This window comes from Meles meles, chromosome 6 (assembly GCF_922984935.1).
Source record: "Meles meles chromosome 6, mMelMel3.1 paternal haplotype, whole genome shotgun sequence".
NCBI classification, from domain to species: Eukaryota; Metazoa; Chordata; class Mammalia; order Carnivora; family Mustelidae; genus Meles; species Meles meles.
In genome coordinates, this window is record NC_060071.1 from 117,535,307 (window position 1) to 117,560,114 (window position 24,808).

A 24,808-nucleotide genomic window follows, 5' to 3' on the forward strand; every position below is an offset into this window, starting at 1 on the left:
TTTGTTGTACTTCCTTCCAGTGGGTTAAACTGCATACTAAAATTCGGTATCACCTCTGATTTAGAGCTTTTGTTCTTTCACAGAACTCATGTCCTAGGGTTTCTATTTCTTCCACACAAATCCCAGGCCATAGCTGGTTTTCCATTTGATAACCTATTGCCTTCCACTATAGTTCACTGTGGATAAAGAAGACCTTATGATGTGGGAATATTACTCAAGTGAGCAGAAAGATACATGAATTAATTAATTTTGGTCAATTCCAAAAAGCTTAAAATGCTGTTTAAAGAAATAGTATCTCTTTCCCCAATATTATCAATAAATGGGCATTTTTTTCCTGGAAGATGATGGTAAAGAATATAAAATGCTTTCTCACTCACCTGTCCTACTCTTAACTTCCTGCTTTCCATAAGAAAAAGCCACAGATTTAAAATTCCAAACTCACCGGTTTTAATTCCTCAGTATAATTGCAGCAACTATTAATCTTGCTGTGCTAGTCTTATCACCTGCCCTTGCCCCACCCAACACTTTCTATAATCTTAATTTCAGTATACACGCAAATACTGTTACCCTGTCGCCTATTATCTAGTCTTAGTTTGATTCCCTAATCAATTCTCAATTCCTTGGCCTGATTTTTCTGTCACAGATATTTCCTAGGACCTCTGAAAGTTATGCTCTCTCTATAGCCTCAGTTTATTCAGTCCTACCATAGAAATGTTGAAACTCTTTATTATTGAAAATGATAATAGCTACAAGATCTTTCAAGAGGCTCAAAGGGAGTTCCCATATGGATGGAAAATGAAAATGAAGGGTAGTTCTATGGCAAAAGGCTCAGGGAAGATCATTTCTATACATTGCCATTATAAATAGTTATCTAATGGTATCCATTCAAAAATGACATAATCTTTAAATAAACAGGTGAAGAAGACTAAAGCGTTTCCTGGACAAATTAAAAAAAAAAGTGAGTGCTGTGAAGTGCGTAAACCTGGCAATTCAGAGACCTGTACCCCTGGGGATAAAAAATACATTATATGTTTATTTAAAAAAATAATAAACAGTTAACAAAACCAAAAGACAACTGACAGAATGGGAGAAGATATTTGCAAACGACATATCAGATAAAGGGCTAGTATCCAAAATCTATAAGGAACTTAGCAAACTCAACACCCAAAGAATAAAAAAATTTAAAAAAAAGAAGAAGGTAGAAGTGGGAGCAATAGCATTAAGCATTATGAATCAGCTATAGAATACACTTGCTGCATTATACAATTTGGTTTATATTGGTTTTATCATTCCCTTCAATTTAAATTCTACAATTACAAAGAAGAAAAGAAAACTCATTAAGAAAAATTTCTAAATGTGGGGGTTAGGAGTTCTAAGCCTCTTCAGTAATCCCTGGAATCCGTGCATGTTTTCTAATGATGTACTGTGGCTTACTTAGTTTATTTCTTTCCAAGCTTTAGATTCATGTGCAGCATACCTCCACTTCTGCTCCTTCCCACCCAAGTTTATAGAATTCATCTTGAAAATGGCAACTTTTCTTTTACTTGTCTCTTTAATAGGTATTTTAAAATAAATATCAGCTAGTTAGATACATCATTATTTTTCTGTCTTTTTAAAAAATATGAGCCTTGGTGATAATGTAAAATCAGGATTTCTGTTGTAGTTCACTAATTTTTTACTCATTTTTCTGTAAGTCTGAATTTGTCTATTTTCAGTTCAATCTTACAGTGTTCTGCTCCTTAGAAAGGGTAGTTTATTAACCAGCAACATCAACATCAGCTTGTTAGAAATGTAGAACCTCAAGCTCTCTCCCAGACCTACTGGATCAGAGTCTGTGTTATAACAAGATCTCCAGGTGATTTATATGCACATTAAGGGTTGAGAAATACTATTACAAAGGAAATGATAAAAACAACTTCTCTCTTGCTACCAGGAGCCTTCTATAATGTGGTTTGACTGAGCCTTCTTTAGCTAGCAGTATAGAAACATGTTTCCCAGATAGAAATTTTCAGGGCAAGGTGAAGAACATAGTGTAAGTGAGCACATATTCTCTCTCCAGTCAGTGCACCTTCCCTGCTTCTTAGAATCATTTAAGGGCTTTTTCAGATATTGGCCTTCTTTTTTTTTTTTTAAAGATTTTATTTATTTATTTGACAGACAGAGATCACAAGTAGGCAGAGAGGCAGGCAGAGAGAGAGGAAGGGAAGCAGGCTCCCTGCTGAGCAGAGAGCCTGATGCAGGGCTTGATCCCAGGACCCTGGGATCATGACCTGAGCCGAAGGCAGAGGTTTTAACCCACTGAGCCACCCAGGTGCCCCAGATATTGGCCTTCTTGACATTATAGCAGGCTTGCCCCCAAATGATCTATAGCCACTCATTATTTAGTGACATTTATTTGGAGCATTTGTGTGCCATATTGATATAAGGCATTTTGAGTCTAGGTGTATTTGCATGTGTTGGGGAACAGGAGACAGGAAGAAAGTTGAAGAACAGAGGGTTTCAAAAAAGAAATAAAGGAAGTGATCCCTATCTCTGAGGAGCTCATAATCAGGCTGAAGAAATAAAGCATTCACCTTTTTTAAATTATTCAAGAAAACTTAGAAAACACAATATACTAATATGTACAAATCAGTTTACATGAACTTCCCACCTAAGTATTACGGAAATGCTAAATTCATTTCATTATGCTTTTAACAAATATTTGCTGAAAATCAATGATGATCTAGGCACGATGCAGACAGAAAGCAACATAATCCAAGTGATATAAAATTAACCAGAGCAGTCTTTCTAAATATTCTAAAGAAGGTCAATGCTGACTCACATTTGAAAATTATATACATAGACCAGTGGGAAATGGAAGGTATTCAAAATACAGTATTCTGTGTTAAAAAATATTAAATTATTCATTTATGCATGCATCCTTCTAAATAGATTCGTAGACACCATACTCATTCATTTATTGAACATTTCTAGTACGTCACATACTGAAATTTTATTGAATACCTGTTGTGCAGCAAGTGCTATGGATTCTCCTGGACAAATAAGCAATTAATTGCAAATAATTAGAAAGCCATAATTAGAGTTATTTAGGAAATACACCAAGGAAGCAAAAGAGCAAGTAGCTAACTCTTGAGGAAAGGAGTCAGATAAGACTTCAAAGAAAAGGTGACACTTGAGCTGAGTCTTAAAAGCTAAGAAGTCCTTAATCAGAAGGCACAGATAAGAAAAGGGCACTCCAAGCAATGGAAGTAGCATATATTATGAAACTGAAATATGAGTCATCTTGGTACTCTCAAAGAGCTACAGTTCTAGAAATTGAAAGTGGCTGGGACTTAAGATATAAGGAGGATATGAACCAGAGGCCTTTGCACATAGGTAAAGACCTTTAGATGGAGAATTTCCATTTCATATTTTTCTTTCTTCCTCCCTCACTCCCTCCTTCCCTCCCTCTCTCTTCATTCTCTCTCACACACTCACACACCCCTTCTGCCTACTTACCTTTTATTCATCCTTCATATTCAAACCAGAAATCCTTTTATCAAGATGGCTTTCCCTTACCCTCCAGTATTCTTCAGGCACTTTCACTGTATGCTCTCATAAAACTATATTCCCTTCCTATAGAATAGTTTTCTTTATTTGCATGTATATATTCATTAATGTGATTATTTGATTAATATCTATCTCTTCCACTACATCAATGGCTTTAACTCCACCCACAAGACACACATTAAATACACTATAAACACATATAACATATGTAACATATACAATATATAAATTGTGCATATGCACACATATGTAAACAGAAATAAGTTTCATGAAACAATATTCATCCTTGCCATGTGTGATAAGATATATTTCTATTCATTCTCATTTTAAAAACTGTTTACAAGTTTACTTTAAAACCCACCTCCATATTTGCTCCAGAGCTTGAAAAACATCGCAGCAAGTTGGCACTACATTAGACTAGAAACCATGTCTGCTGGTTTTACTCCACTCTGTCCCAGCACCTAGAATCTTAGGACATAGAACACTGTATAGGAATTTAGTGAATGAATGAGAGGAATAAAAAGCTTTTAAAGATACTATTTTTAAAGTGTTATCCCAATTTTTATCAACAAGAAAACTGAAGTTTAGAGAAAGTCTTAATAATTTGCTGAGGCAAGGGAAACAAAAGCAAAAATGAATTATTGGGATAAAATTGGGATATTCAGGATAAAAATCTTTTGCAAGAAAAGGAAACACTCAACAAAACTAAAAAGCAACCTATGGAATGGGAGAAGATAGTTGCAAATGACATATCAGATAAAGGGCTAGTATACAAGATCTATAAAGAACTTACCAAACTCAACACCCAAAAAAACAAAAAATCCAACCAAGAAATGGGCAGAAGACTGAACAGACATTTCTCCAAAGAAAACATCCAACTGGCCAACAGACACATTAAAAAAATGCCCAACATCACTTGGCATCAGGGAAATACAAATCAAAAGCACAATGAGATACCATTTTACACCAGTCAGAATCACTAATATTAACAAGTCAGGAAACAACAGATGGTGGCGAAGATCTGGAGAAAGAAACCCTCTTACACTGTTGATGGGAATGCAAGCTGGTACAAACACTCTGGAAAACAGTATGGAGGTTCTATTGGAGAGAATTTCCCTAATATGGTTCTTCAAGGGTTAAAAATAGAGCTACCCTATGACCCACCAATTGCACTACTAGGTATTTATCCAAAGGATAGGTAAACATAGTGATTCAAAGGGGCACATGAACCTAATGCTTATAGCAGCAATGTCCACAATAGCCAGAATATAGAAAGGGCCCAGATGTCCATCATCCATGAAAGGACAAAGAAGGTGTGGAATATTACTCAGCTATCAAAACCAATGAAATCTTGCCATTTTCAAGAACATGGATGGAGCTAAAGAGTATAATGCTCAGCGAAATAAATCAGTCAGAAAAAGACATACTATATGATTTCACTCATATATGGATTTTAAGAAAAAAATGGATGAACATAGGAGAAGGAAAGGAAAATAAAATATGATGAAAACAGAGAAGGAGGCAAACCATAAGAGACTCTAAACTATAGGAAACAAACCAAAGGATGCTGGAGGAGAGGTGGGTGGTGGATGAGGTAATTAGGTAATGGGCATTAAGAAGGGTACTTGAGGTAAGGAGCACTGGGTGTTATATACAACTGATGAATCACTAAATTCTACCCCTGAAATGAATAATAAGTGTATGTTAACTAAATTAAATTTAAATTTTTAAAAAATAAAAAAACATAATTTGCTGAATGTTCTGAGGCTACTAATAGGCAAAACCAGGATTCAGATTCAGCTCTGTTTTACTTTAAAACCCTGCTAATTGGGGCACCTGGGTGGCTCAGTGGGTTAAGCTGCTGCCTTTGGCTTGGGTCATGATCTCGGGGTCCTGGGATCGAGTCCCACATCGGGCTCTCTGCTCGGCGGGGAGCCTGCCTCCCTCTCTCTCTCTCTCTCTGCCTGCCTCTCTGTCTACTTGTGATCTCTCTCTGTCAAATAAATAAATAAAATCTTTTTTAAAAAATGCTAATTTCCTCTCATGCAAGAAGTAAAAGAGAAATGTCTAGGTTGCTTATGAGAGGTGGCAAGCTGGTAATATCTCTAGTAGAGAAAATAATTTAACATTACTTTATTCACAAGATATAGTTAGTGTTTGAATTCTGAAAGATAATTGACTTTTTAATTTTCTACAATAAGAACATCAAAATTCACTTTAAGATACTATAAAAATGAATTGAAGGATAGATGAAATAAGATCGATAAAATGTTGATAATTGTGGAAGCAATGATTCTGTTTTATGTCTATTTTAAATTGCTCTTTTAAAAAAATAATTTTATGTTTTAAAAACACAAAACAGCCTAATAAGAATAACATTGGCAGAAAACTATTCTTGTTTTTCAAGTGAGCACCGAAAATATAAGAGGATTCCAAAAAACACAAGAAAGCTGAGTTTATTAACTAAAATAATGTCTATAAAGCACAAGATACAACATCTAGTACATAGAAGAGACTTAGTGTTATTTTTTTTTCCTTTCTACATCAGGTTAACCAAAGCCATCTGTGCAAAAAAAAAAAAAAAAAAAGGCTCATTATAAACAATATTATATATAAGCCTTTAAAAAAATAACCACTTTGTGGTCACATTTTTTAAAAAATGAATTTTGGGGAGCCTGGGTGGCTCAGTCAGTTGAGCATCCAACTCTTGATTTTGGCTCAGGTCATGATCTCAGGATCCAAGGATTGAACCTGGCCTTGGTCTGGGAGCTCAGCACAGAGTCTGCTTGTCCTGCTCCCTCTGCTCCTTCCCACCCACCTCCTCCCTCTGCTGATAACCATGCATATGCACATGCTCACTCACTCTCTTACTCTCTCAACAAAATAAATTTAAAAATAAATAAAAATTAAAAATAAATTACATATGTCCTTTTTAAAAGAAATACTTTTTACTATTTTAAGTATGGTTGCAAATATAATTAAAATATTCATATAGAAAGTTGTTAACTTTTCTGTATATGTGTCCACAAATCCTTGCCATATACAGATGTCATGGAAGTAATGGTCATGATCATAAAACTCATTAGATAGTCACTGCCTTACCAGTAGTATGGATCTGAAATCCACATCATAGATGAAGAAAACCCTTTTGAATATATTTCTCTCCAGGAATATTTTTTGGTCCAACTATTGCTATACTGTATATAGAAAAAAATTGGATAAGTTTTTCCATCTCAGTTCTGTTTCTTCTGATTTAAAAATAAATAGTCAATGGAAATTGTAATGCAGAGTTGCCTATACATTATGATTTAGAAATAACATTTTGGCCCATTATTTAAAAAAAATACTGTATTTTAGTCCTAGGTCTACCACTAATCAGAACTTGTCAACCTAAGTTCCTTCATTCTGTGATTCATTTCCTTCAAATGTCAAATGAATAAAAGATATTTTCTTTCTACTTTACTGGGTTATTATGAAAATCAGATTGGGTGATAAATAAGAAAATAGTGTGAAATAGTTTGAAATTTATAGAAAATGGAGAAATATGAATATAAATAGTAATATATCTATATAGATATATCCATGAGAGTGTACACATACATCACACATATGTGCCCATAGAAAAGATAGTATTTATTTAGGAGGATGGGCTAGAAGAAATAGTTCTATTTAAAAAGTACAAGTATATGGGGCTCCTGGGTGGCTCAGTCATTTGAGCTTCTGACCCTTGATTTCAGCTTAGATCGTGATCTCATGTATCATAATCTCATGGGTCATGGGATCAACCTCCCCATTCAGCAGGGAGTCTGCTTGAAAATTCTCATCCTCTGCCTCTCCCTGCATTCGCACATGCTCGCTCTCCCTCTCTCTCTCTCTCTCTTTCTCATTTAAATAAATAAATCCTTAAAAAAATTAAAAGTACAAGTATCAAATTGTGGAGCAACAGGAAGACCATCTCTAGTAACACCAAGAAAGAGAATGATTAAAATCACTTCTACTGGTACTTCTGAATGGTGGATACAAAGATCAAACCAGCAGTTACAACACCATTGTCTGGTTGAGGAGCTCAGAAAAGTACTCCATTTTCCTGAAACTTTATCTGATCATTAGAGTCAAATTTTAGAATTCCAACACTAGATCCTTATTCCGTGCCATACGTCCATTTTGATGTTTGTTTTCGGTTCTGTTCACCTCACAGCTGCTGATGGCCCAGGAGATCGTTTCATCATTGGGGAATCCCAAGCTGGTGAGCAGGTACGATTCACAGGCTTGAAAGACCCTTAAGATTTCAATTTCATGGACTTTCAGCATCAAATTCTAAGTTTCTACCATCATTGTAATGGAAATCTTAGAGATGGGTTAAACAAGTTATCAAAGAGATTAAAGGATGGTTCCCATGAGAAAGCTGAAAGAATTATTTTCTAACTGAAAGAAATCTTCATCTATTAATATATGGCATGGTATTTTTGGTGTGTCTCACAGATACCCTGCAAGCATTTTCTAGTCCTATGATTAGATGATTCTTTCTTATATAAACATTAATGTTCTAAGTAGACCTATAGTTTCTAGGTCATCTTCTCAGACTTTTCTCCAACCTGTGTTAGAAACAGGGAAAATTAGAAGCAAATTATTTAACCTCTCTAGCTAATCACTTAGATTAGCTTTTCTCACTAGGGAGCTAGCCAGTGTACAGGTATATACATATATTTCTATTAAGAAATGAAGCACTAATGGAAGTACAGTAGAAGGTCTCTTATTTGATACTTTTGAGACTAGTAATTGGCCATTTAATTGGAAACAAGTGGAAAATTATATTTTTAAAATTAAGATAAGTTTAATTTAAATGAACATTTGTCAATAATTTGATGGAAAGCTAATGTTTTTATTTTAATAAGTATCTACTATTTCAATTTCTGTCTGGTCTTTCTTACATAAATCACACCCAAAAGCACATATGTGATTTCCAGTTTGGGTCTTTAAAGTGGAAAAAAATGTGAGGACATTTGCAAAGTATCTAAGTATAGAATCCTTCTAGATTTTTATTATATTTTTATAATTTTTTACAACTACTTCACCCACACCTAATTTGACTGTTTCTTTGGCAAAAAATTTTAATTGAGTTTTTCCAAATGTATAACTGAATTTTTATAGGAAAAAAAAACCTCTTTTATATATTATATATCATATATCTCATATATCATTAATTTATGTAATATTTATTTAAATTACATAATTCAGTGACAACTACTGCTACAAACTGGCACAAACAAGTTTGGGAAGAAAGTCAATTGAACTGTAAAGCCTTACTTTACAATTATACAAGAGTCTAACAGCCTCACTGGGGCACCTGGGTGGATCAGTTGTTAAGCGTCTGCCTTCAGCTCAGGTCATGATCCCAGGGTCCTGGGATGGAGCCCCACATCGGGCTCCCTGCTCGGCAGGAAGCCTGCTTCTCCGTCTCCCACTCCCCCTGCTTGTGTTCCTCTCTTGCTGTCTCTGTCCAAAAAAAAAAAAAAAAAATCTTTAAAAAGAGTCTAACAGCCTCAAACTTATATATATATATATATATATATATATGTATATAAATATAACAGTGCTATATGCATCATTATGTTTAAGAGGAAATAGAGAACATATGTTAATCCAGTGAATTTTGAAGGTTGGTTAAAAGAGTTCCTACCTTATCAAATAGAACCAGAAGAAAACCAAGATACTTTTTTTCCTCTGCTACTATGGAGTATTCATAAGTATTATATAAAAATAAAGGAGGATATGAATGAATGGATGAATGAATGAATGAATGCATGAATGAATGTGGAGGTTTGAGCAAAAGCTATGTCCCATGCCTTTTCTTCCTTGGCTTAGTATGTACTCCCATATGTGCTGAAAATATGGAAAAGTTAAGTAAGTATATAGGAGAAGAATGGTGCCCATGGTGGTGACCCCAGCTACCTCATCCCTACATACAAGCATCTAAGAGGGCTGTGTATAGATCTCTGAAGCCAAACCTGGCACTATAGTGATTAGATGTTGTACACAGGCTGGTTTTAATCCTCATGACAAAAAGAACAGCTAGGCCTGGGTCCCTTTTTTATAAATGTCTTGTATTGTGACCTCATAATTTACTCAACTTCTCAATATATAGTTCACTCAGTGTTGGATGTCTGAAGCATCCATTTGTATTACAAAGCTACAAAGTACCAATTATTCAGGTCTCTGATCTTCAGTTGAGTCTAGCTAACATTTATCAAACATACCTACTATGTGTACCAAGCACTGTGTTGGGTTCTAGGGGTATAAAGTAGATTAAGATATGATTTCTACTCTAGGGGCGCCTGGGTGGCTCAGTGGGTTAAAGCCTCTGCCTTCGGCTCAGGTCATGATCCCAGGGTCCTGGGATCGAGCCCCACATCGGGCTCTCTGCTCGGTGGGGAGCCTGCTTCCTCCTCTCTCTCTGCCTGCCTCTCTGCCTAGCTGTGATTTCTCTCTGTCAAATAAATAAAAAAAAAATTAAAAAAAAAAAAGATATGATTTCTACTCTTAAGGAGTTTACATCTAGTGGAGGTGACAGACTATAACAACTAAGTATAATATATTAAATGTTAAACTAATGCTATCACTCATGCTGTGGAAGACAATAGGGAGGTTGAGCATTTCATCCTAGGAGGATTAAGAAAATACCATTGGAGCTGGACCTAAAAGGATTTTACAAAAACAGAAATGAGAAAACGACATTCTAGGCTAAGAGGACAGTATAAATCAAGACACAGGTGGGTTTTTTTTTGTTTTTTTTTTTGATTTGTCATTTTATTTATTTTTTCAGCATAACAGTATTCATTCTTTTTGCACAACACCCAGTGCTCCATGCAAAACGTGCCCTCCCCATTACCCACCACCTGTTCCCCCAACCTCCCACCCCTGACCCTTCAAAACCCTCAGGTTGCCCCAACCTCCCACCCCTGACCCTTCAAAACCCTCAGGTTGTTTTTCAGAGTCCATAGTCTCTTATGGTTCGCTTCCCCTCCCCAATGTCCATAGCCCGCTCCCCCTCCCCCAATCCCACCTCCCCGCAGCAACCCCCAGTTTGTTTTGTGAGATTAAGAGTCATTTATGGTTTGTCTCCCTCCCAATCCCATCTTGTTTCATTTATTCTTCTCCTATCTCCTACCCCCCCATGTTGCTTCTCCATGTCCTCATATCAGGGAGATCATATGATAGTTGTCTTTCTCCGATTGACTTATTTCACTAAGCATGATACGCTCTAGTTCCATCCACGTCGTCGCAAATGGCAAGATTTCATTTCTTTTGATGGCTCCATAGTATTCCATTGTGTATATATACCACATCTTCTTTATCCATTCATCTGTTGATGGACATCTAGGTTCTTTCCATAGTCTGGCTATTGTAGACATTGCTGCTATAAACATTCGGGTACACGTGCCCCTTCGGATCACTATGTTTGTATCTTTAGGGTAAATACCCAGTAGTGCAGTGTTTTTAAAAATTGCATAGAATGTTTAGGGAACTGCAAATAGTTCATGGTAGTCAAAGCCTAGTATAAATAGATAGATAGGTAACAGATTAGTAAGTGCCTTGTTGTCTTCTTAAACCTTATTTACTAGTTGAGATTTCTGACTGTTCTAGAGAATTAGGGACACAAAAAAAGTCATGAAACTTAAAAGTTGCTAATTTCTTATAAGGTCTATGGGAAAAAAAGATGAAAACTATAGAAGAAAATGGGGTTTCTCCTCAATTTATCTGTGATGTCCTTTATAACTAAGGTATACAGACTTTGTAGCAATCACAGAGATCTTACATTAGCCAGATTGCTCACTTATTGGAAGTACATATGCTTGAGAATTAGGTGCCATTGCATACACTGAGACAGTGATATATAAAATACTTTCTTAGTGTACCAAATACTTGACTTTAAGTCATTTATAGTTTGGTCCTACTGATTAGCACTGGACACTGTCTAAGAAAATTTTACGTGATTATAAAGTGCTGTCACTGCGCAAATCTCAAAAAAAACCTCAGCACCTCTGTTAAGGAAAAATCAAGATTTTAGCCATTTTAATTTATATAAAACAAATAAGGTATATCAATAGAAATTTTAAAAAATGAGTTACTCTTAAAGAATTGTTACTCTTAAAAATCTAAAGGAATTACTTCACATATTCCTAGAGTTTTTCATCTGATTCTATTCAATTGAGGTTTATAAATATCTTTATATATCCAATAATATCTTTTACATTGGATCACATATAAGTGAACTGGTAGGAAGTCTTCACCTATCACTTAGATTTACTAATCTTAGAGAGGAGCCACATTTTTTATTTAATAATTAAACAAAAACACTTCATAAGAGTTAGTTTAAACCAAGAAGTAGAGAAAATTACAGGTACAATCACAATAAAACTTGGAGTAAATTTACAAAGTATCCATTGAACCTGACTAAATTGAGGCAGGGCTCCAAACTTCAGCTTAGAAGCAGCTGCCCTAAAACTCACTTTAGGATTCACTTTCTGCCTTAGCCAAAAAGGCACTTTCAGCAAAAGAAGGACCTGTTTAGGCCTATATCAAATGTCTTTGTTGCATAGGCTCTGAAGATAGTTTTAGCATTAATACCTCTACTAAATATATATATATATCAAAATGAATGCTTTTCATCAAAAATCACTGCACTGCAAAATGACCATGTACAATAGATTAAGGGATGTCCCACACAATGAGTAATATCTAAGTTGAATTTTTTTTTTATTTTAATGCATTGGGCCCTAAACTTCTCATATGAAATCCTATGCAGCATCTTGGTAGAAAAATTATATAAAAATGTAACCACTCCAAAACCCTGAATGTCTTTTATTCAAATAGCAGAAAAGGAAATGTAAGATCCATAGCTCAATGAGAGAGCTGATCCCAAGAATCTCTTTTGCCAATAACTATGGGAGAAAAGCAGGGAGAACACTGGAGTTTTAAGCCAAGAAGGATGGAATACTTCATGTAGTTGTGAGTTACTGAAATCATACATGTTCATGCATTCATTCTAGAAATATTTATTCATCACCAACTTTGTGCTGGACACATTCTAGACTTTGGTATGATAAATTGATAAATATTTCTGGAAAAGGGGTGATTCAGGGGACTATACCCAAGAAATAGGGTTAAGGGAAACCAACTAAGGAATGTTAAGCACCCAGGTGCTAACAATGACTCTCCACTGCCAGCTATCTCTAGGTCTAATGGGACAAAGGGAAAGAGTGGTACCTGGACCTGGGGAGATTCATAGCTATGAGACAGTACCACGCAATAGGAGCTGTGGCCCTCAGTAATAAAGATGACATAGCCATCACCACACTGCAGCCCAGCAGAGAAAGAGGAAGTGGAATAAAACCTTACCTTTCCCTTTCTCTTACCTCTAATCTCTTGTTGACCATTCCCATTAGCTGAACCTAATCAGAAGCCAGAGTAACGGGAACCTAGACGAAATAGTCCATAGAGATCAGCCTTCTGGGTCACAGCACAGAATAGAAAATGAAGATGTTATCTGGAGAGGCGAACAAAAAAACAAATCCTGGTCTTTGTAAGGGCTTGTATTCTAGAATATAACAATACCCTTAACACTGTACCTAGTATAAATTGAAGGGTTTGATAATTTTAGCTATTGGTAATATTGTTTGCAGTAATATTATTGAAAAAAGATTTTTTAGGCTGCTCTAATAAATAAATTTCCTGTTTTGCTTTATACTTCTAATAGAGGGGTATTTTTCCTTAACCATTCCCTAAATTTTTTTAATGTGGTAGAAAATACATAAAATAAAATAAATGTACCATCATAAATAACCATTTTTTTAATTAAAGATTTTTTTTTTATTTGACAGAGAGAGAGATCACAAGTAGGCAGAGAGGCAGGCAGAGAGAGAGGAGGAAGCAGGCTCCCTGCGGAGCAGAGAGCCCGATGCGGGGCTCGATCCCAGGACCTTGAGATCATGACCTGAGCCGAAGGCAGCGGATTAATCCACTGAGCCACCCAGGCGCCCCATAAATAACCATTTTTAATGTACAATTTAGTAATGTTAATATATTCACATTGTTGTGACCTAAGATTTTTAAATACTTAAGAAGATATCTTTGGAAAGATCTCTTTTTTTAATTGGGAAATTAATATTCTCTCAGAATTCTCTTTTAGGAGAAATTTGAAGCATTCCTTTTCCCAACTCTTACCTAAATCATTGGCCTATAAGGCCAAATCAAACCTATCAAATGGATCTTACAGAAATATGCTTTTTTCTCTGCTGAGAGAAGTTTGCAGGGCAAGGCCTGGGGTCAGTCTCCTGTACCATCTGTATGAGAGCTCAGATAATGAAAATCTTGGATATAATGCTTAGCAGAAATCATTACAGACACTGGAATCATTTTTTAATTACTTCATTGCATTTTCTAGACTTTCATTATTGAAAGGTGAACTAATATGTTTTGGAAAGATTTTCAAGTGAAATAAAATGATTTTTCTGACTTGCCTTTATTAAATCAAAAAGTTTAGTAAGTAAAGTACTACATTTCTTTAACATCAAAACTTAAGTAAATGACCCATGTGCTAGTTTTTCATAATTGTCTTTCATAAAATCACATTGCGTGGCATTTTTTTTTTCTTAAAGACATTCAAATCACTTTACATACAAGTGTTAAGAAAATTCACATTATTTGAGTGAGACACAATAGTGACAATTGTGACAGTTCTTCAAAAGGAAAACAGGGCACCAAGAAAGACATCTGTCTAGTGGTCATTACTTTAAATCAAGTTAAAGCCTCTTTGGTGTAAATACAACTGTTTGTGGGTAGTTTTTATCACATTGGACCAAAATGAATAGGAGTATAAGATTTTCCTTTTATGGTTTGTTTCTAAAAATATTAAATATCCTGCAGACTTTTCCTTTCCCACAGCAGAGTAAATCAATTCTTTCTTACATGTTTGTATTTTCAGCCGACTCAGACAGTAATGCCAGGACAAGTCATGCGGGTTACAACAGGTGCTCCAATCCCCTGCGGTGCTGATGCAGTAGTACAAGTAGAAGATACTGAACTAATCAGGGAATCCGATGATGTATGTTCTCACCAGGTTTTACTTCTCTGTTCCTATGGCTGGGTTATAAACTATGCCCATTTTCTGCAGTGTTTATAAGATTAATCCAGTTGGGCTTTGGGGTTTTATTTCTTTGTTTGGTAATGTTAGGATCTTACATTGTAGTGTATGGGTCTCCAGTAAATAGGAATTGCCTTATATTTGAAAATCTTTTTTTACAGGAGATATTTTTATATCATTACTGTAATTATAATGGGATTTGAACCACAGTTGACCCAAGAAATTTCACATGCAAACAAGGAAGGAAACCACCTCAAATAGAACAGCAGAGATAATAACTGTTGACATACCTTATAGCTGAGAAATTTATTAAAGACTAGCTTCTGATAAAATGTGAAAGAGAATTTAACAGAGAAGAAATTAACAAAGAACACTTGGGCAAGTTCTTAAATATTACACTAGGCCAAGCATTTGAACCAAATAGCTCTTCAACTCTGGTTTTCTATAATTCATAAAAATCTTTGCCAGCAAATGACACCATGGAAAAATTAAATTTATGTCGGTGCCCCCTCTATAGCCTACAATAAAGGATCCTGGGAATTTTCTTGGTCTAAGTGGGCCTTCATCTCACTGAAACTCGTGGCAATTATTGGAACCAGAGAGTCAGCCACCAATAAAAGAATAGTTTCAACTGACATTTTAATGATTAGCTATCTTAACTTGTTTTTCAAAGTAGTTTAAGATATTTTGTATCTTCAAAGCTGGAGCTAAAATAAATATTCTTCTGGGCTGGCTGGCTATATAGTAAAATTTGGCATGCTGAGAGACAGCCACTTTCCTTGATCTGGGATTTTCTTTTTAATTACTTTCCCACATGTAAGGCTTATAAAATTCAAATCTTGGCATACATATCACACTGCCTGCTGTTAAAACTGTCCAACAGATTTATTGGCATCAGGGAAGCCAGCAAAGCATTGAAATCCAGAACACATGCATCCACCGACTGTGCCAGATGACAAGACACAGTTCCAGTGTCACAATATTCTTCACAGCCCATAAGTGTAAAATTAATGATCACCATTAATTTACAGAAATCTACTACCAGGAAACTGTAAGTCCTTCACTGAAATTTCTGCAGATATTTGGGAAACTTGGCATGATTCATGGGAACAGAAGAGACAGGTTATCTCCATCCACATCTGATGTATCTATTAGGGTAGCCATATAGATAGATCTTTTGTTTTCCCTTGAGAATGCTATCTTACAATGTAAGATCCGGTATTTGAATTGGTACATTTTTAAAAACAAGAAAATTAGGAAAAAAAAGTTTTATTTATTTATAAATGAATGTATTGGCATCAAAGCTAGTTTTTCAGGTACCTGTGGTAGAAATTTATCATGTTCAAAATGTGTAGCAGATGGTTCTGTTTCTCTATATTTGTATATATTCTGTACCTATCTGATGATAAATGCATCTGAGTAGCTAAATTGTATTGATCAGAAATTCTGTTAGATTATTCTGTTCGAAATTATATGACTTGCTCTTAATATAGGGCACCGAGGAACTTGAAGTACGAATTCTGGTGCAAGCTCGACCAGGCCAAGATATCAGGTAAATTCATAATGTATAGAATGTATAGCCAGCTTTTGTTTCTACATGATCATGAACTCAGGAGAGCATGGCTATTGTAAATCCATAGCTCAGTCATTTAGCCATTAGTGTTCAGGACTTTTAACAAGTAGCAAAATGAATTTTCTTAATTCTACATTTCATGTCTACATAAATATAGTAAAGGTAAATAAAATAGTCAAAAGCAACATGAGGAGTAAAGTCATGAGCCTACTTAATCTGCAATTAATCCTGCTTCTAGATAATCCAGAAATCTAGCTCCACTCCTAGATAATCCAGAATTTGGTATCAACACAGATAATCCCAGATTTGAGTTTTTATGCAATTAGGTGATAGCCCCTCCTCTACTGACTACCAATAGTAGTAGAATAACCTGCTATTCCTTATATGCAAAAATGAGACTACTGTCTTACCATAAGTAGTGCATAAACTTTAAATTATTTTTCTTACATTGGAATGTGTTTGCCCTGACCCCATCAATACTACATTTGCTCAAATGTCCTTATAACAAAGCTACAATTCTCACATCCCTATGGCAAGAAGCCAAGCTGAGTAGACTTCTGTGGCCATAGACCTGGGCCAGCCTAAATTGTCCAAATAGAAATTATTCCTGTGACTGTAACCTCATTAGTGTTATTCTCCTCACCCCAAAGCTAACGTGCTATGGACCTCTTATCATTAATGCCACTAGATATATTCATATAAATTCTTGCCTTATATCAAAGAAAGTTTGTAGTTGGTATTTTTTTATAATTTAGTACAAAGCAATTTGTAAAATAGTTTTCAAATGTGAAATAACATATTTCTTAACAAAAATGGTAATCTTATTTCTTTTATTTTGTGATTTAAATTTTTTATTAAAACAGCAGAGTTTTTAGAAGCTTTTTATTTTATTTTTCTGTTCCTGCTCCATCTCTTGACTCTTTTCTCCTCTTAAATGTCCTCCTTCTTTGACACTAACATCAGTTGAGAAGATATTATGCTTATCATACTGCTTATGGTTCTGCTTTGACTTTCAGACCCATCGGCCATGACATTAAAAGAGGGGAGTGCGTTTTGGCCAAAGGAACCCATATGGGCCCCTCAGAGATTGGTCTTCTGGCAACTGTAGGTGTCACAGAGGTTGAAGTTAATAAGTTTCCAGTTGTTGCAGTCATGTCAACAGGGAATGAGGTAAGAAAAAAAGGGGGGGAGGGGTAAGTAGCTAATTGAACTTTCAGGTAAAAAAGTCTTTTTGACTTCTGTTCTGTGTCATAAATAGAACTTTGTGGATTGCAGATTTTTACCACATACGTGAAACAGGGAAATAAATATATTGGCCTCAGGATAGTTCAAGTACAAAAGATAAGAAGGAGGAAGACTAGAAATTACATATTGAGAAATCTTCCCTTCCATTTATTAGAACATATATTATAACAAATGACCTTTCCATACACTCAGTACATATAAACAAAGAATGTTAACTGCTAACTATAGATTTCAGCTATGCAAATTGAGTGCTCAGTCTATTGGGACAATGAATTCTACCTACCCTGCTGCTGAGATGATGGGCCACCTCTGTATGGATCAGTGAATTGGGACACAATAGTTAACCCTTCATCTTGCTGAAAGTTCCTTGTGATCCTTAGTCACCAGGAAGGATTTGATAATCTTTTCTCTTTTTTCTTCAAGGATGGCATCTCTAGTGGCATGCTTCTCAATATGTCAAATGTCATTTCAACCCTGATTTAGGATGGGGAGTTAGTCAATTTGAATTTGAAAAATTCCTGTTCCATGTTTTGCTTAGGTTATACAAGAAATCAGATGTTCTAATCAAACTGGGAATATTGAAAAATGGATCTGGTGGTAATTCAAAGCCTAAGAGCAGAATCAGAAACTATTGAGATTTTTTTTTTTTTTTAGGCCTTTAGACCTTACTATTTTTAAAAAGATTAACAGGATTTCTTTTTTTTTTTCCTCTTTTAATCTCTAATTTTATTCTGAAAATAAACCATTTATTTGTTGTCATTATTTTTAATTTATTAAAGTCTTGGAAATGAACATTTTCAAAGGTCTCTGTTATCCTTATAGCTCTTTTAGAAAGGGCCAAAAAATTGGGGTAAATCGGAAGGGGAGAAGAAGCATGAGAGGATGTGGATCCTGAGAAACAAATATGATGGTTATGGAGGGGAGAGGGTGGGGGGATGGGTGAGCATGGTGGTGGGTATTAAGGAGGGCTCATATTTCATGGAGCACTGGATATGGTGCATAAACAATGAATCTTGAAAAAATTAAGTTAAATTTTAAAAATAGAAAGAGCAAAAGAAAAGAATAGAATATTTGTTTTGCTAATGGAGAGATCAATCAGTATTCTAGACTTAGTATAGATGCACTGGTCATTCCCTAAAACTATTGACTGACCCAAAACATTCTTTTCAATCGATCTACATAGTGAAGATTTTAATATCCCTAGGACCAACTGACATTATGTTTAGCATCAGAAAGAAATATCTGATAAACTAGTTGACTTAATGAACTGTTCTTATTTGTGATTTATTTGCATGCTTTGTGCATTTAAGTGAGTTCATGGGGGGTTTGCGAAAGCTAAAGAGAATGAGCCAATTCATGAATAACTAGTTATTAGGCAACTTTGTTTAAGCTGTATTTCTTGTATTCTTCCTAATGTTTTTGTAAGTCTGGACCATAGTCTCACTTATCCTCCAGAGTACATTGGTAGTATTTTTAAAGCTATCATACATTCTGTATTAAAACTGTTGGCTAGTGGTAAAGAAAAGTGATGGGATAAGACTAGAGATGATACTTACATCGTGGAATCTAAGAAAGAATTTGTAGTCCTAGTTCCCTGCCTCCATAGGCTTGATTATCCTTGGATAGGCTTTCATAGATGCTATTTTCTGTGGCCTACTGTATTTATCATGGTTTTCCAAGGGAATAATGATTCTAAATCTCTAAATCCACAATCTAAAATAATGTTTCTAAATCCATAATCTCTGGTTCCATTTAGCTCAGCACTCATTCCCTAGTTCCATCCAAGATTAGCTATTACTCTGACTCTTTGTGATTGTATAGTTCAGTTCAACCAATGTTTATTAGATATCTCTATGCCAGGAATTATACTGGAAACTGGGGATAAAAGAAATGAATGAAATATAGTATCTCTTTTGAAGGCTTGAGATCTTTGATAGAAAATAATGGGGAAAAAATATTTCTTTTCAGAGAGGCCAAAAGAAATTACACTTGTCTGTTAATGTGGCAAGTCTATAATTCAGTCAGTCACAGCACAAGCTCCCCTGTAAGTACTAACTGATTTCCCCTGGTATGAGTGGCTTTATATATGTCCACCAGTGTGGTGTGTCAGTAAGCAGAACAGTGGCCTGAGGCAACCCAAAGAATGCCATACAAGATATCTCTGTATACTGTCTTTAAAACCTGCCCAGTATTTTGTGACTACATGTGTTTATTTGGGATGAGGGAATTATTTCAAAATTGGGAGGTACAGTTGTGAACTATAACTAATGCAGAACAGTGAATGCAGACATTTGTTTCTTTCAACAAACTGTGTATGTTAACATTTAGGTAATACCATCCAATAATTACATAATTGTGGCATACATTTCCAACCTCGTGCATTTGTTCAATAAATATTTATTAAGCATCTATTACATGCTGGAATGTCCATGAGGGGTTATCTTAACTAAAATCAGTTTTGTAAGATGTGAATACACTCTATCGTGAACCAGTTTATTTAGAAGGATTTTGAACTGGAAATTCAGTGTCCAGCAAGGCTGCATCAGACTTTCATCTTCCGTGGAACTAGTCCTCTTAATCATCTACACAGCCATCCAAGAGTTATTTTCTTTTTTCTTCAAGTGACATTCAGGTGCAAGGGAACAAGAATTATACTAGGAGACTATGGGAACCACCAACTTAGAAGCATATCCTACATAAGAATCAATGTTTCTTCTAACAGTCTTAGGCAGCTTCCAGAGTCCCTACAAGGGAAATGTCCAGATACAAGTGTCACCACATTGACAAAAGCCCAAAGGTATGGCTTCCCACTAGGTATTCATAGTTCATGTATTTATTTTTAAGATTTTATTTATTTATCTATTTATTTATTTATTTGACAGAGAGAGCGAGCAAGAGAGGAAACACAAGCAGAGGGAATGGGAGAGAGAGAAGCAGGCTTCCACTGAGCAGGGACCCTGATGTGGGGCTGGATCCCAAGACCCCGGGATCATGACCTGAGCCAAAGGCAGACGCTTAACAACTGAGCCACCCAGGTGCCCCTATAGTTAATTTATAGTACCTTCTAGTCCATATGCAAGTTACCAATAAGAGATTATTTTTGCCATGGTAAATGCTGCCTAATAACAAGCTGACATTTCATCTTTATCAAATTTCTGGGGAACAGAGCTAGAAAGTGAACCGAAGCTCAAATTTGTCCTTAGAGATGGAAAAGGGTTTTGTAACTCTTTACCCTCACATAAGAGGATCCACTGTGTGTAGAAAATTAGAAAATAACAATAAAACCTACTACAAGTCATTCTGCTTTTTATCATCACCATGCACTGGCTATTCTAAGCAAAGTCAGTGATAAAATATGCTCTGCAGGGCAAACCATTTCCACCACCCTTCCCCTTTTAGTATGCTACCATACTGATGCCAGGCACTGTTCTGACTGCTCAGAATATAGCAGCAAACAAGACAAACAAATTCCCTGTTCCTACAGAATTTATATTCTGATGGAGGCAGGATAGGGGAGATAATAAACAAAAAATTTCAGTAAGTGGTATGAAGAAAAATTAAGGATAAGATGATAAAGACTAGTAGTAGAAGAGGTATATTGCCAAATATTACCTGTTGAAACTTACCCTCCATCACCCCTTTCATATTCTCCTCTTTACAATAAAGCCAGAAGGCTGACAACCCAATTTCCTGGACTCTTTCCAGCTGTGGTCCTGTTAGGTTTTGTCATTGGGATGCATTAACACAATATTAGAAGTTGGAAATAAATTAGAAGTAGGGGCACCTGGGTGGCTCAGTCATTAAGTGTCTGCCTTCGGCTCAGGTCATGATCCTGGGGTCCTGGGGTCCAGCCCTGCATCAGGGTCCCTGCTCAGCAGGAAGCCTGCTTCTCCCTCTCCCTCTCCCACTCCCTCTGCTTGTGTTCCCTCTCTCACTGTATCTCTTCCTCTGTCAAATAAATAAATAAAATATTTTAAAAGAAGAAGAAGAAGAAGTTAATTGAAGTATAAGCTCCTCAATCCTCAGTAACATCACTTTCTCCCAGCAGCCTTAGGAACAGTGGTGACTTCCCGTAGTTACTGATCTTTGGAGACACACTTTTCTCCTTTTGTTTTTCCAGCCCTCCTAACACATTTGAAACCAATTCCCTGTATTCAATCCTTTTTTTCTTCCACGACCCTTCATTTGAAATACCTAGAGGATTTGATTTTCCTTTCCAGATCTGACTGATAGAGTACTTTATATAGGGTAATCAGGCCTCACTGAAGAGGTAAAATTAGAGTGGAAGTCTGAATGTATTGAGGGTGGTGCCATGTAAGGGGAACTGAGTTCCAAGCAGACGGAACAACAGAGACAGAAAAATCCTGAGACAGGGGGTATGCTTGTCATGTTTATAACTGAAGTATAGAGGGAAGTGAGCAAAGTAAAAGGAAGTGAGGTTAGGGAGACAACAGAAACAAGACCATTTTGTTCTAAATAGTCAGTTTTGAGGAAGGGAACCATAACATGAAACATAACGTGTCTTAAATTTTTAAATGTTTACTCTGGCTTCAGTATGGCATGGCATATATATATATATATATATAGAGAGAGAGAGAGAGAGAGAGAGAGAGAGAGAGGAAAAATCAGGGAGACTAGTTAGAAAGATATGTAATGTCCAGCAAGAGATTTGGACCAAAGTAGTAGCAGTGGAAATGATGAGAAACAATCAGATCCAGGATATATTCTGAAGTTAAAGCCAGTGGGTTTTGCTAGTGAATTCAAAGTAGAATATAAAAGAAAGTGAGGAATCAAGATGAACTCCAAGATTTTGACTTGATCAATTCTAAGGATAGTTATTACTTAGGTGAGAAAGATTAGGCAGCAGAAATCAGGCTTCTGTTTTGGACATGTTAAGTTTGAGATACTTAACTAAAAATCCTAGTAGTAAATATTGAGTAGGCAATTGAACATATTGTGTGGATCACAGAAGAAAGATTAGAGCTAAAGATATACATTTGGAAATTATCAGCATATACACAGTATTTTAAATCACGAGACTAGATAAAGTCACCTAGGCAATGCATATAAATAGAAGATAGGGGATATAAGTTTTACACTTAGGAGGCAGCTGGATCTTCCTCTTCTTTCCCCAATACTTATATTTCCCAGGTATCTTGTTTTGTTTTGTTTTATATTTCCCAGTTTTATTTTCTTATTTTGACTCTTGATGATATCATCTCTTTCCCAATCCTTGAAACTTTAGATGGTGACCTAAAGGTCTTAAAACTGGACATAAGTCAGCCAGCTGCCATTAATTCAGGGAGTCAAGATTGTATGCTTGCTCTCTGGTTACTCAAAGTCCAAACAATAATTATTTCTTTAGTATGCGCTGGGTCTTTTAGTTTTGAGGATACTGTCTCACTTTCAGCCATATTCCATAATTCATATTTATTCATTTAATATCCTCTCTCTATCCCTCTTACTCCCTTTCTAACACATACACACATGCACACACACACATGCAGAATTAAATGTATTCATCTCTACTGTTAATTTGCTTATTTTATTCCATCTTCTATCATTTTCTTGGCCACTGTCAAAAACAGAGGCCTTTACAAACAAGTTTGAACTTCATTTATATAAAAATCTCTCTAAAATCTCCATATAATACTGTTTGGGACCTTTCACAAGCAGCTGCTATTACAAAATTGTAATATTTAACCTCACTAATAAGAGAAGGATCAGAAGGTTGAGTATCTACTATGACCAGTACCACTATGAGCTTTATGATTAAAGCAACACTATGAGGGTAGTATAATTATCCTTCATTTCAAGTAAGAGAAAATTGAAGCTCAAAAACACAACAATTTTCCCAGTGTTACCTATTTTGTGTAAATGATGGAGCCTCATTTCACTACTAAGTTTTCTGGCTGTAATGACTTTTCTCACTATGCCACAATGCTTCCCACAGGAGATTCCTTACATTTCATTTCTCTACTTTTCAGTGGCAGTTCCTGAAATCTCTCAGGTTAGGTAGTTTTTACCTTTGTTACTTTCTTCCAGCTATACCATACTTCTTGTCCAGATTAAAGACCATGATTACCACTTTAATGTTGCTCTTTAGATAACCTCACTCCTTTAATCTGTTCCTTTGCTTACTATGCTAATAACTAAACTGATCTTCTACTTTCTCCATTTTTGCTCCCAAGCAGACAAATATTACTGAGAAAATTCAGAGAACTGTGATTACCTGGCCCACAACAAATTTCTGCCATTTAGTGTCAATGTGGTACTTAAAAGTTGCTCAGTAATTCTGATGTCACTATCTTGTCAGTTTCCTAGCACATTCGCTCAGTAGATAGTTCATTCATACATTCTATATAGTCTTTATTTTTCTTTATCTCATTTTTATTTTTTAATTTTTTTATTTAAATTCAATTATCCCACATATAGTACGTCATTAGATTCAGATGTAGAGGTCAATGATTCATCAGTTGTGTATAACATCCAGCACTCATCATATCACGTGCCCTCCATATCACAATGCCCATCACCCAATTATCCCATCCCCCCACCAACCTTCCCTCCAACAATCCTTAGTTTGTTTCCTATAGTTGAGTCTCTCATAGTTTGTGTCCCTCTCTGATTTATATCTATTCTGTTTTCCCTCCCTTACTCTATGGCCCTCTGCACTGTTTTTTATACTCCACATATGAGTGAAGCCATATGATAATTGTCTTTCTCTGTTTGACTTATTTTGCTCAGCATAATACCCTTCACTTTCATCCACAACAATGTAAATGGTAAGTATTCATCCTTTCTGATGGCTGAGTAATATTCATTTATATATATACATATATATATATACATACACACACACACACACACACACACACACACACACACACATAATATTTTCTTTATCCATTCATTTGTCAATGGACATCACAACTCTTTTCCACAGTTTGGCTACTGTGGACATTGAACATTGCTGCTGTAAACATTGAGGTGCAGGTGCCACTTTGGATCACTGCATTTGTCACCTTGAGGTAAATAACCTAGTAGTGCAATTTCTGGGTCGTAGGGTATTTTTAACTTTTTCAGGAACCTCCATACTGTTTTCCGGAGTGGCTGCACCCGTTTGCATTCCCATCAGCAGTGTAAGAGGGCTCCCCTTCATCTGCATTCTCACCAACATTTGTTGTCTCCTGACTCATTAATTTTAGCCATTCTGACTGGTGTGAGGTGGTGTCTCATTGTGGTTTTGATTTGCATTTCCCTGATGCTGAGTGATATTCAGCATTTTTTCTTGTGTC

General features: G+C 35.8%; 1 protein-coding gene across 12 annotated transcripts in view; it reads left to right on the forward strand.

The window, feature by feature from the left end:
* The window catches only part of GPHN (gephyrin), a 650,480-nt gene that overhangs the window by 560,967 nt on the left and 64,705 nt on the right, over positions 1 to 24,808 (forward strand). For all 12 annotated transcript variants that reach the window (XM_046008589.1, XM_046008590.1, XM_046008593.1 and 9 more), the window contains 4 exons: positions 7,748 to 7,803; positions 14,534 to 14,653; positions 16,186 to 16,244; positions 17,282 to 17,435. In XM_046008589.1, coding sequence (XP_045864545.1) covers positions 7,748 to 7,803; positions 14,534 to 14,653; positions 16,186 to 16,244; positions 17,282 to 17,435 — 389 coding nt within the window. The remainder of the gene's footprint in view (positions 1 to 7,747; positions 7,804 to 14,533; positions 14,654 to 16,185; positions 16,245 to 17,281; positions 17,436 to 24,808) is intronic.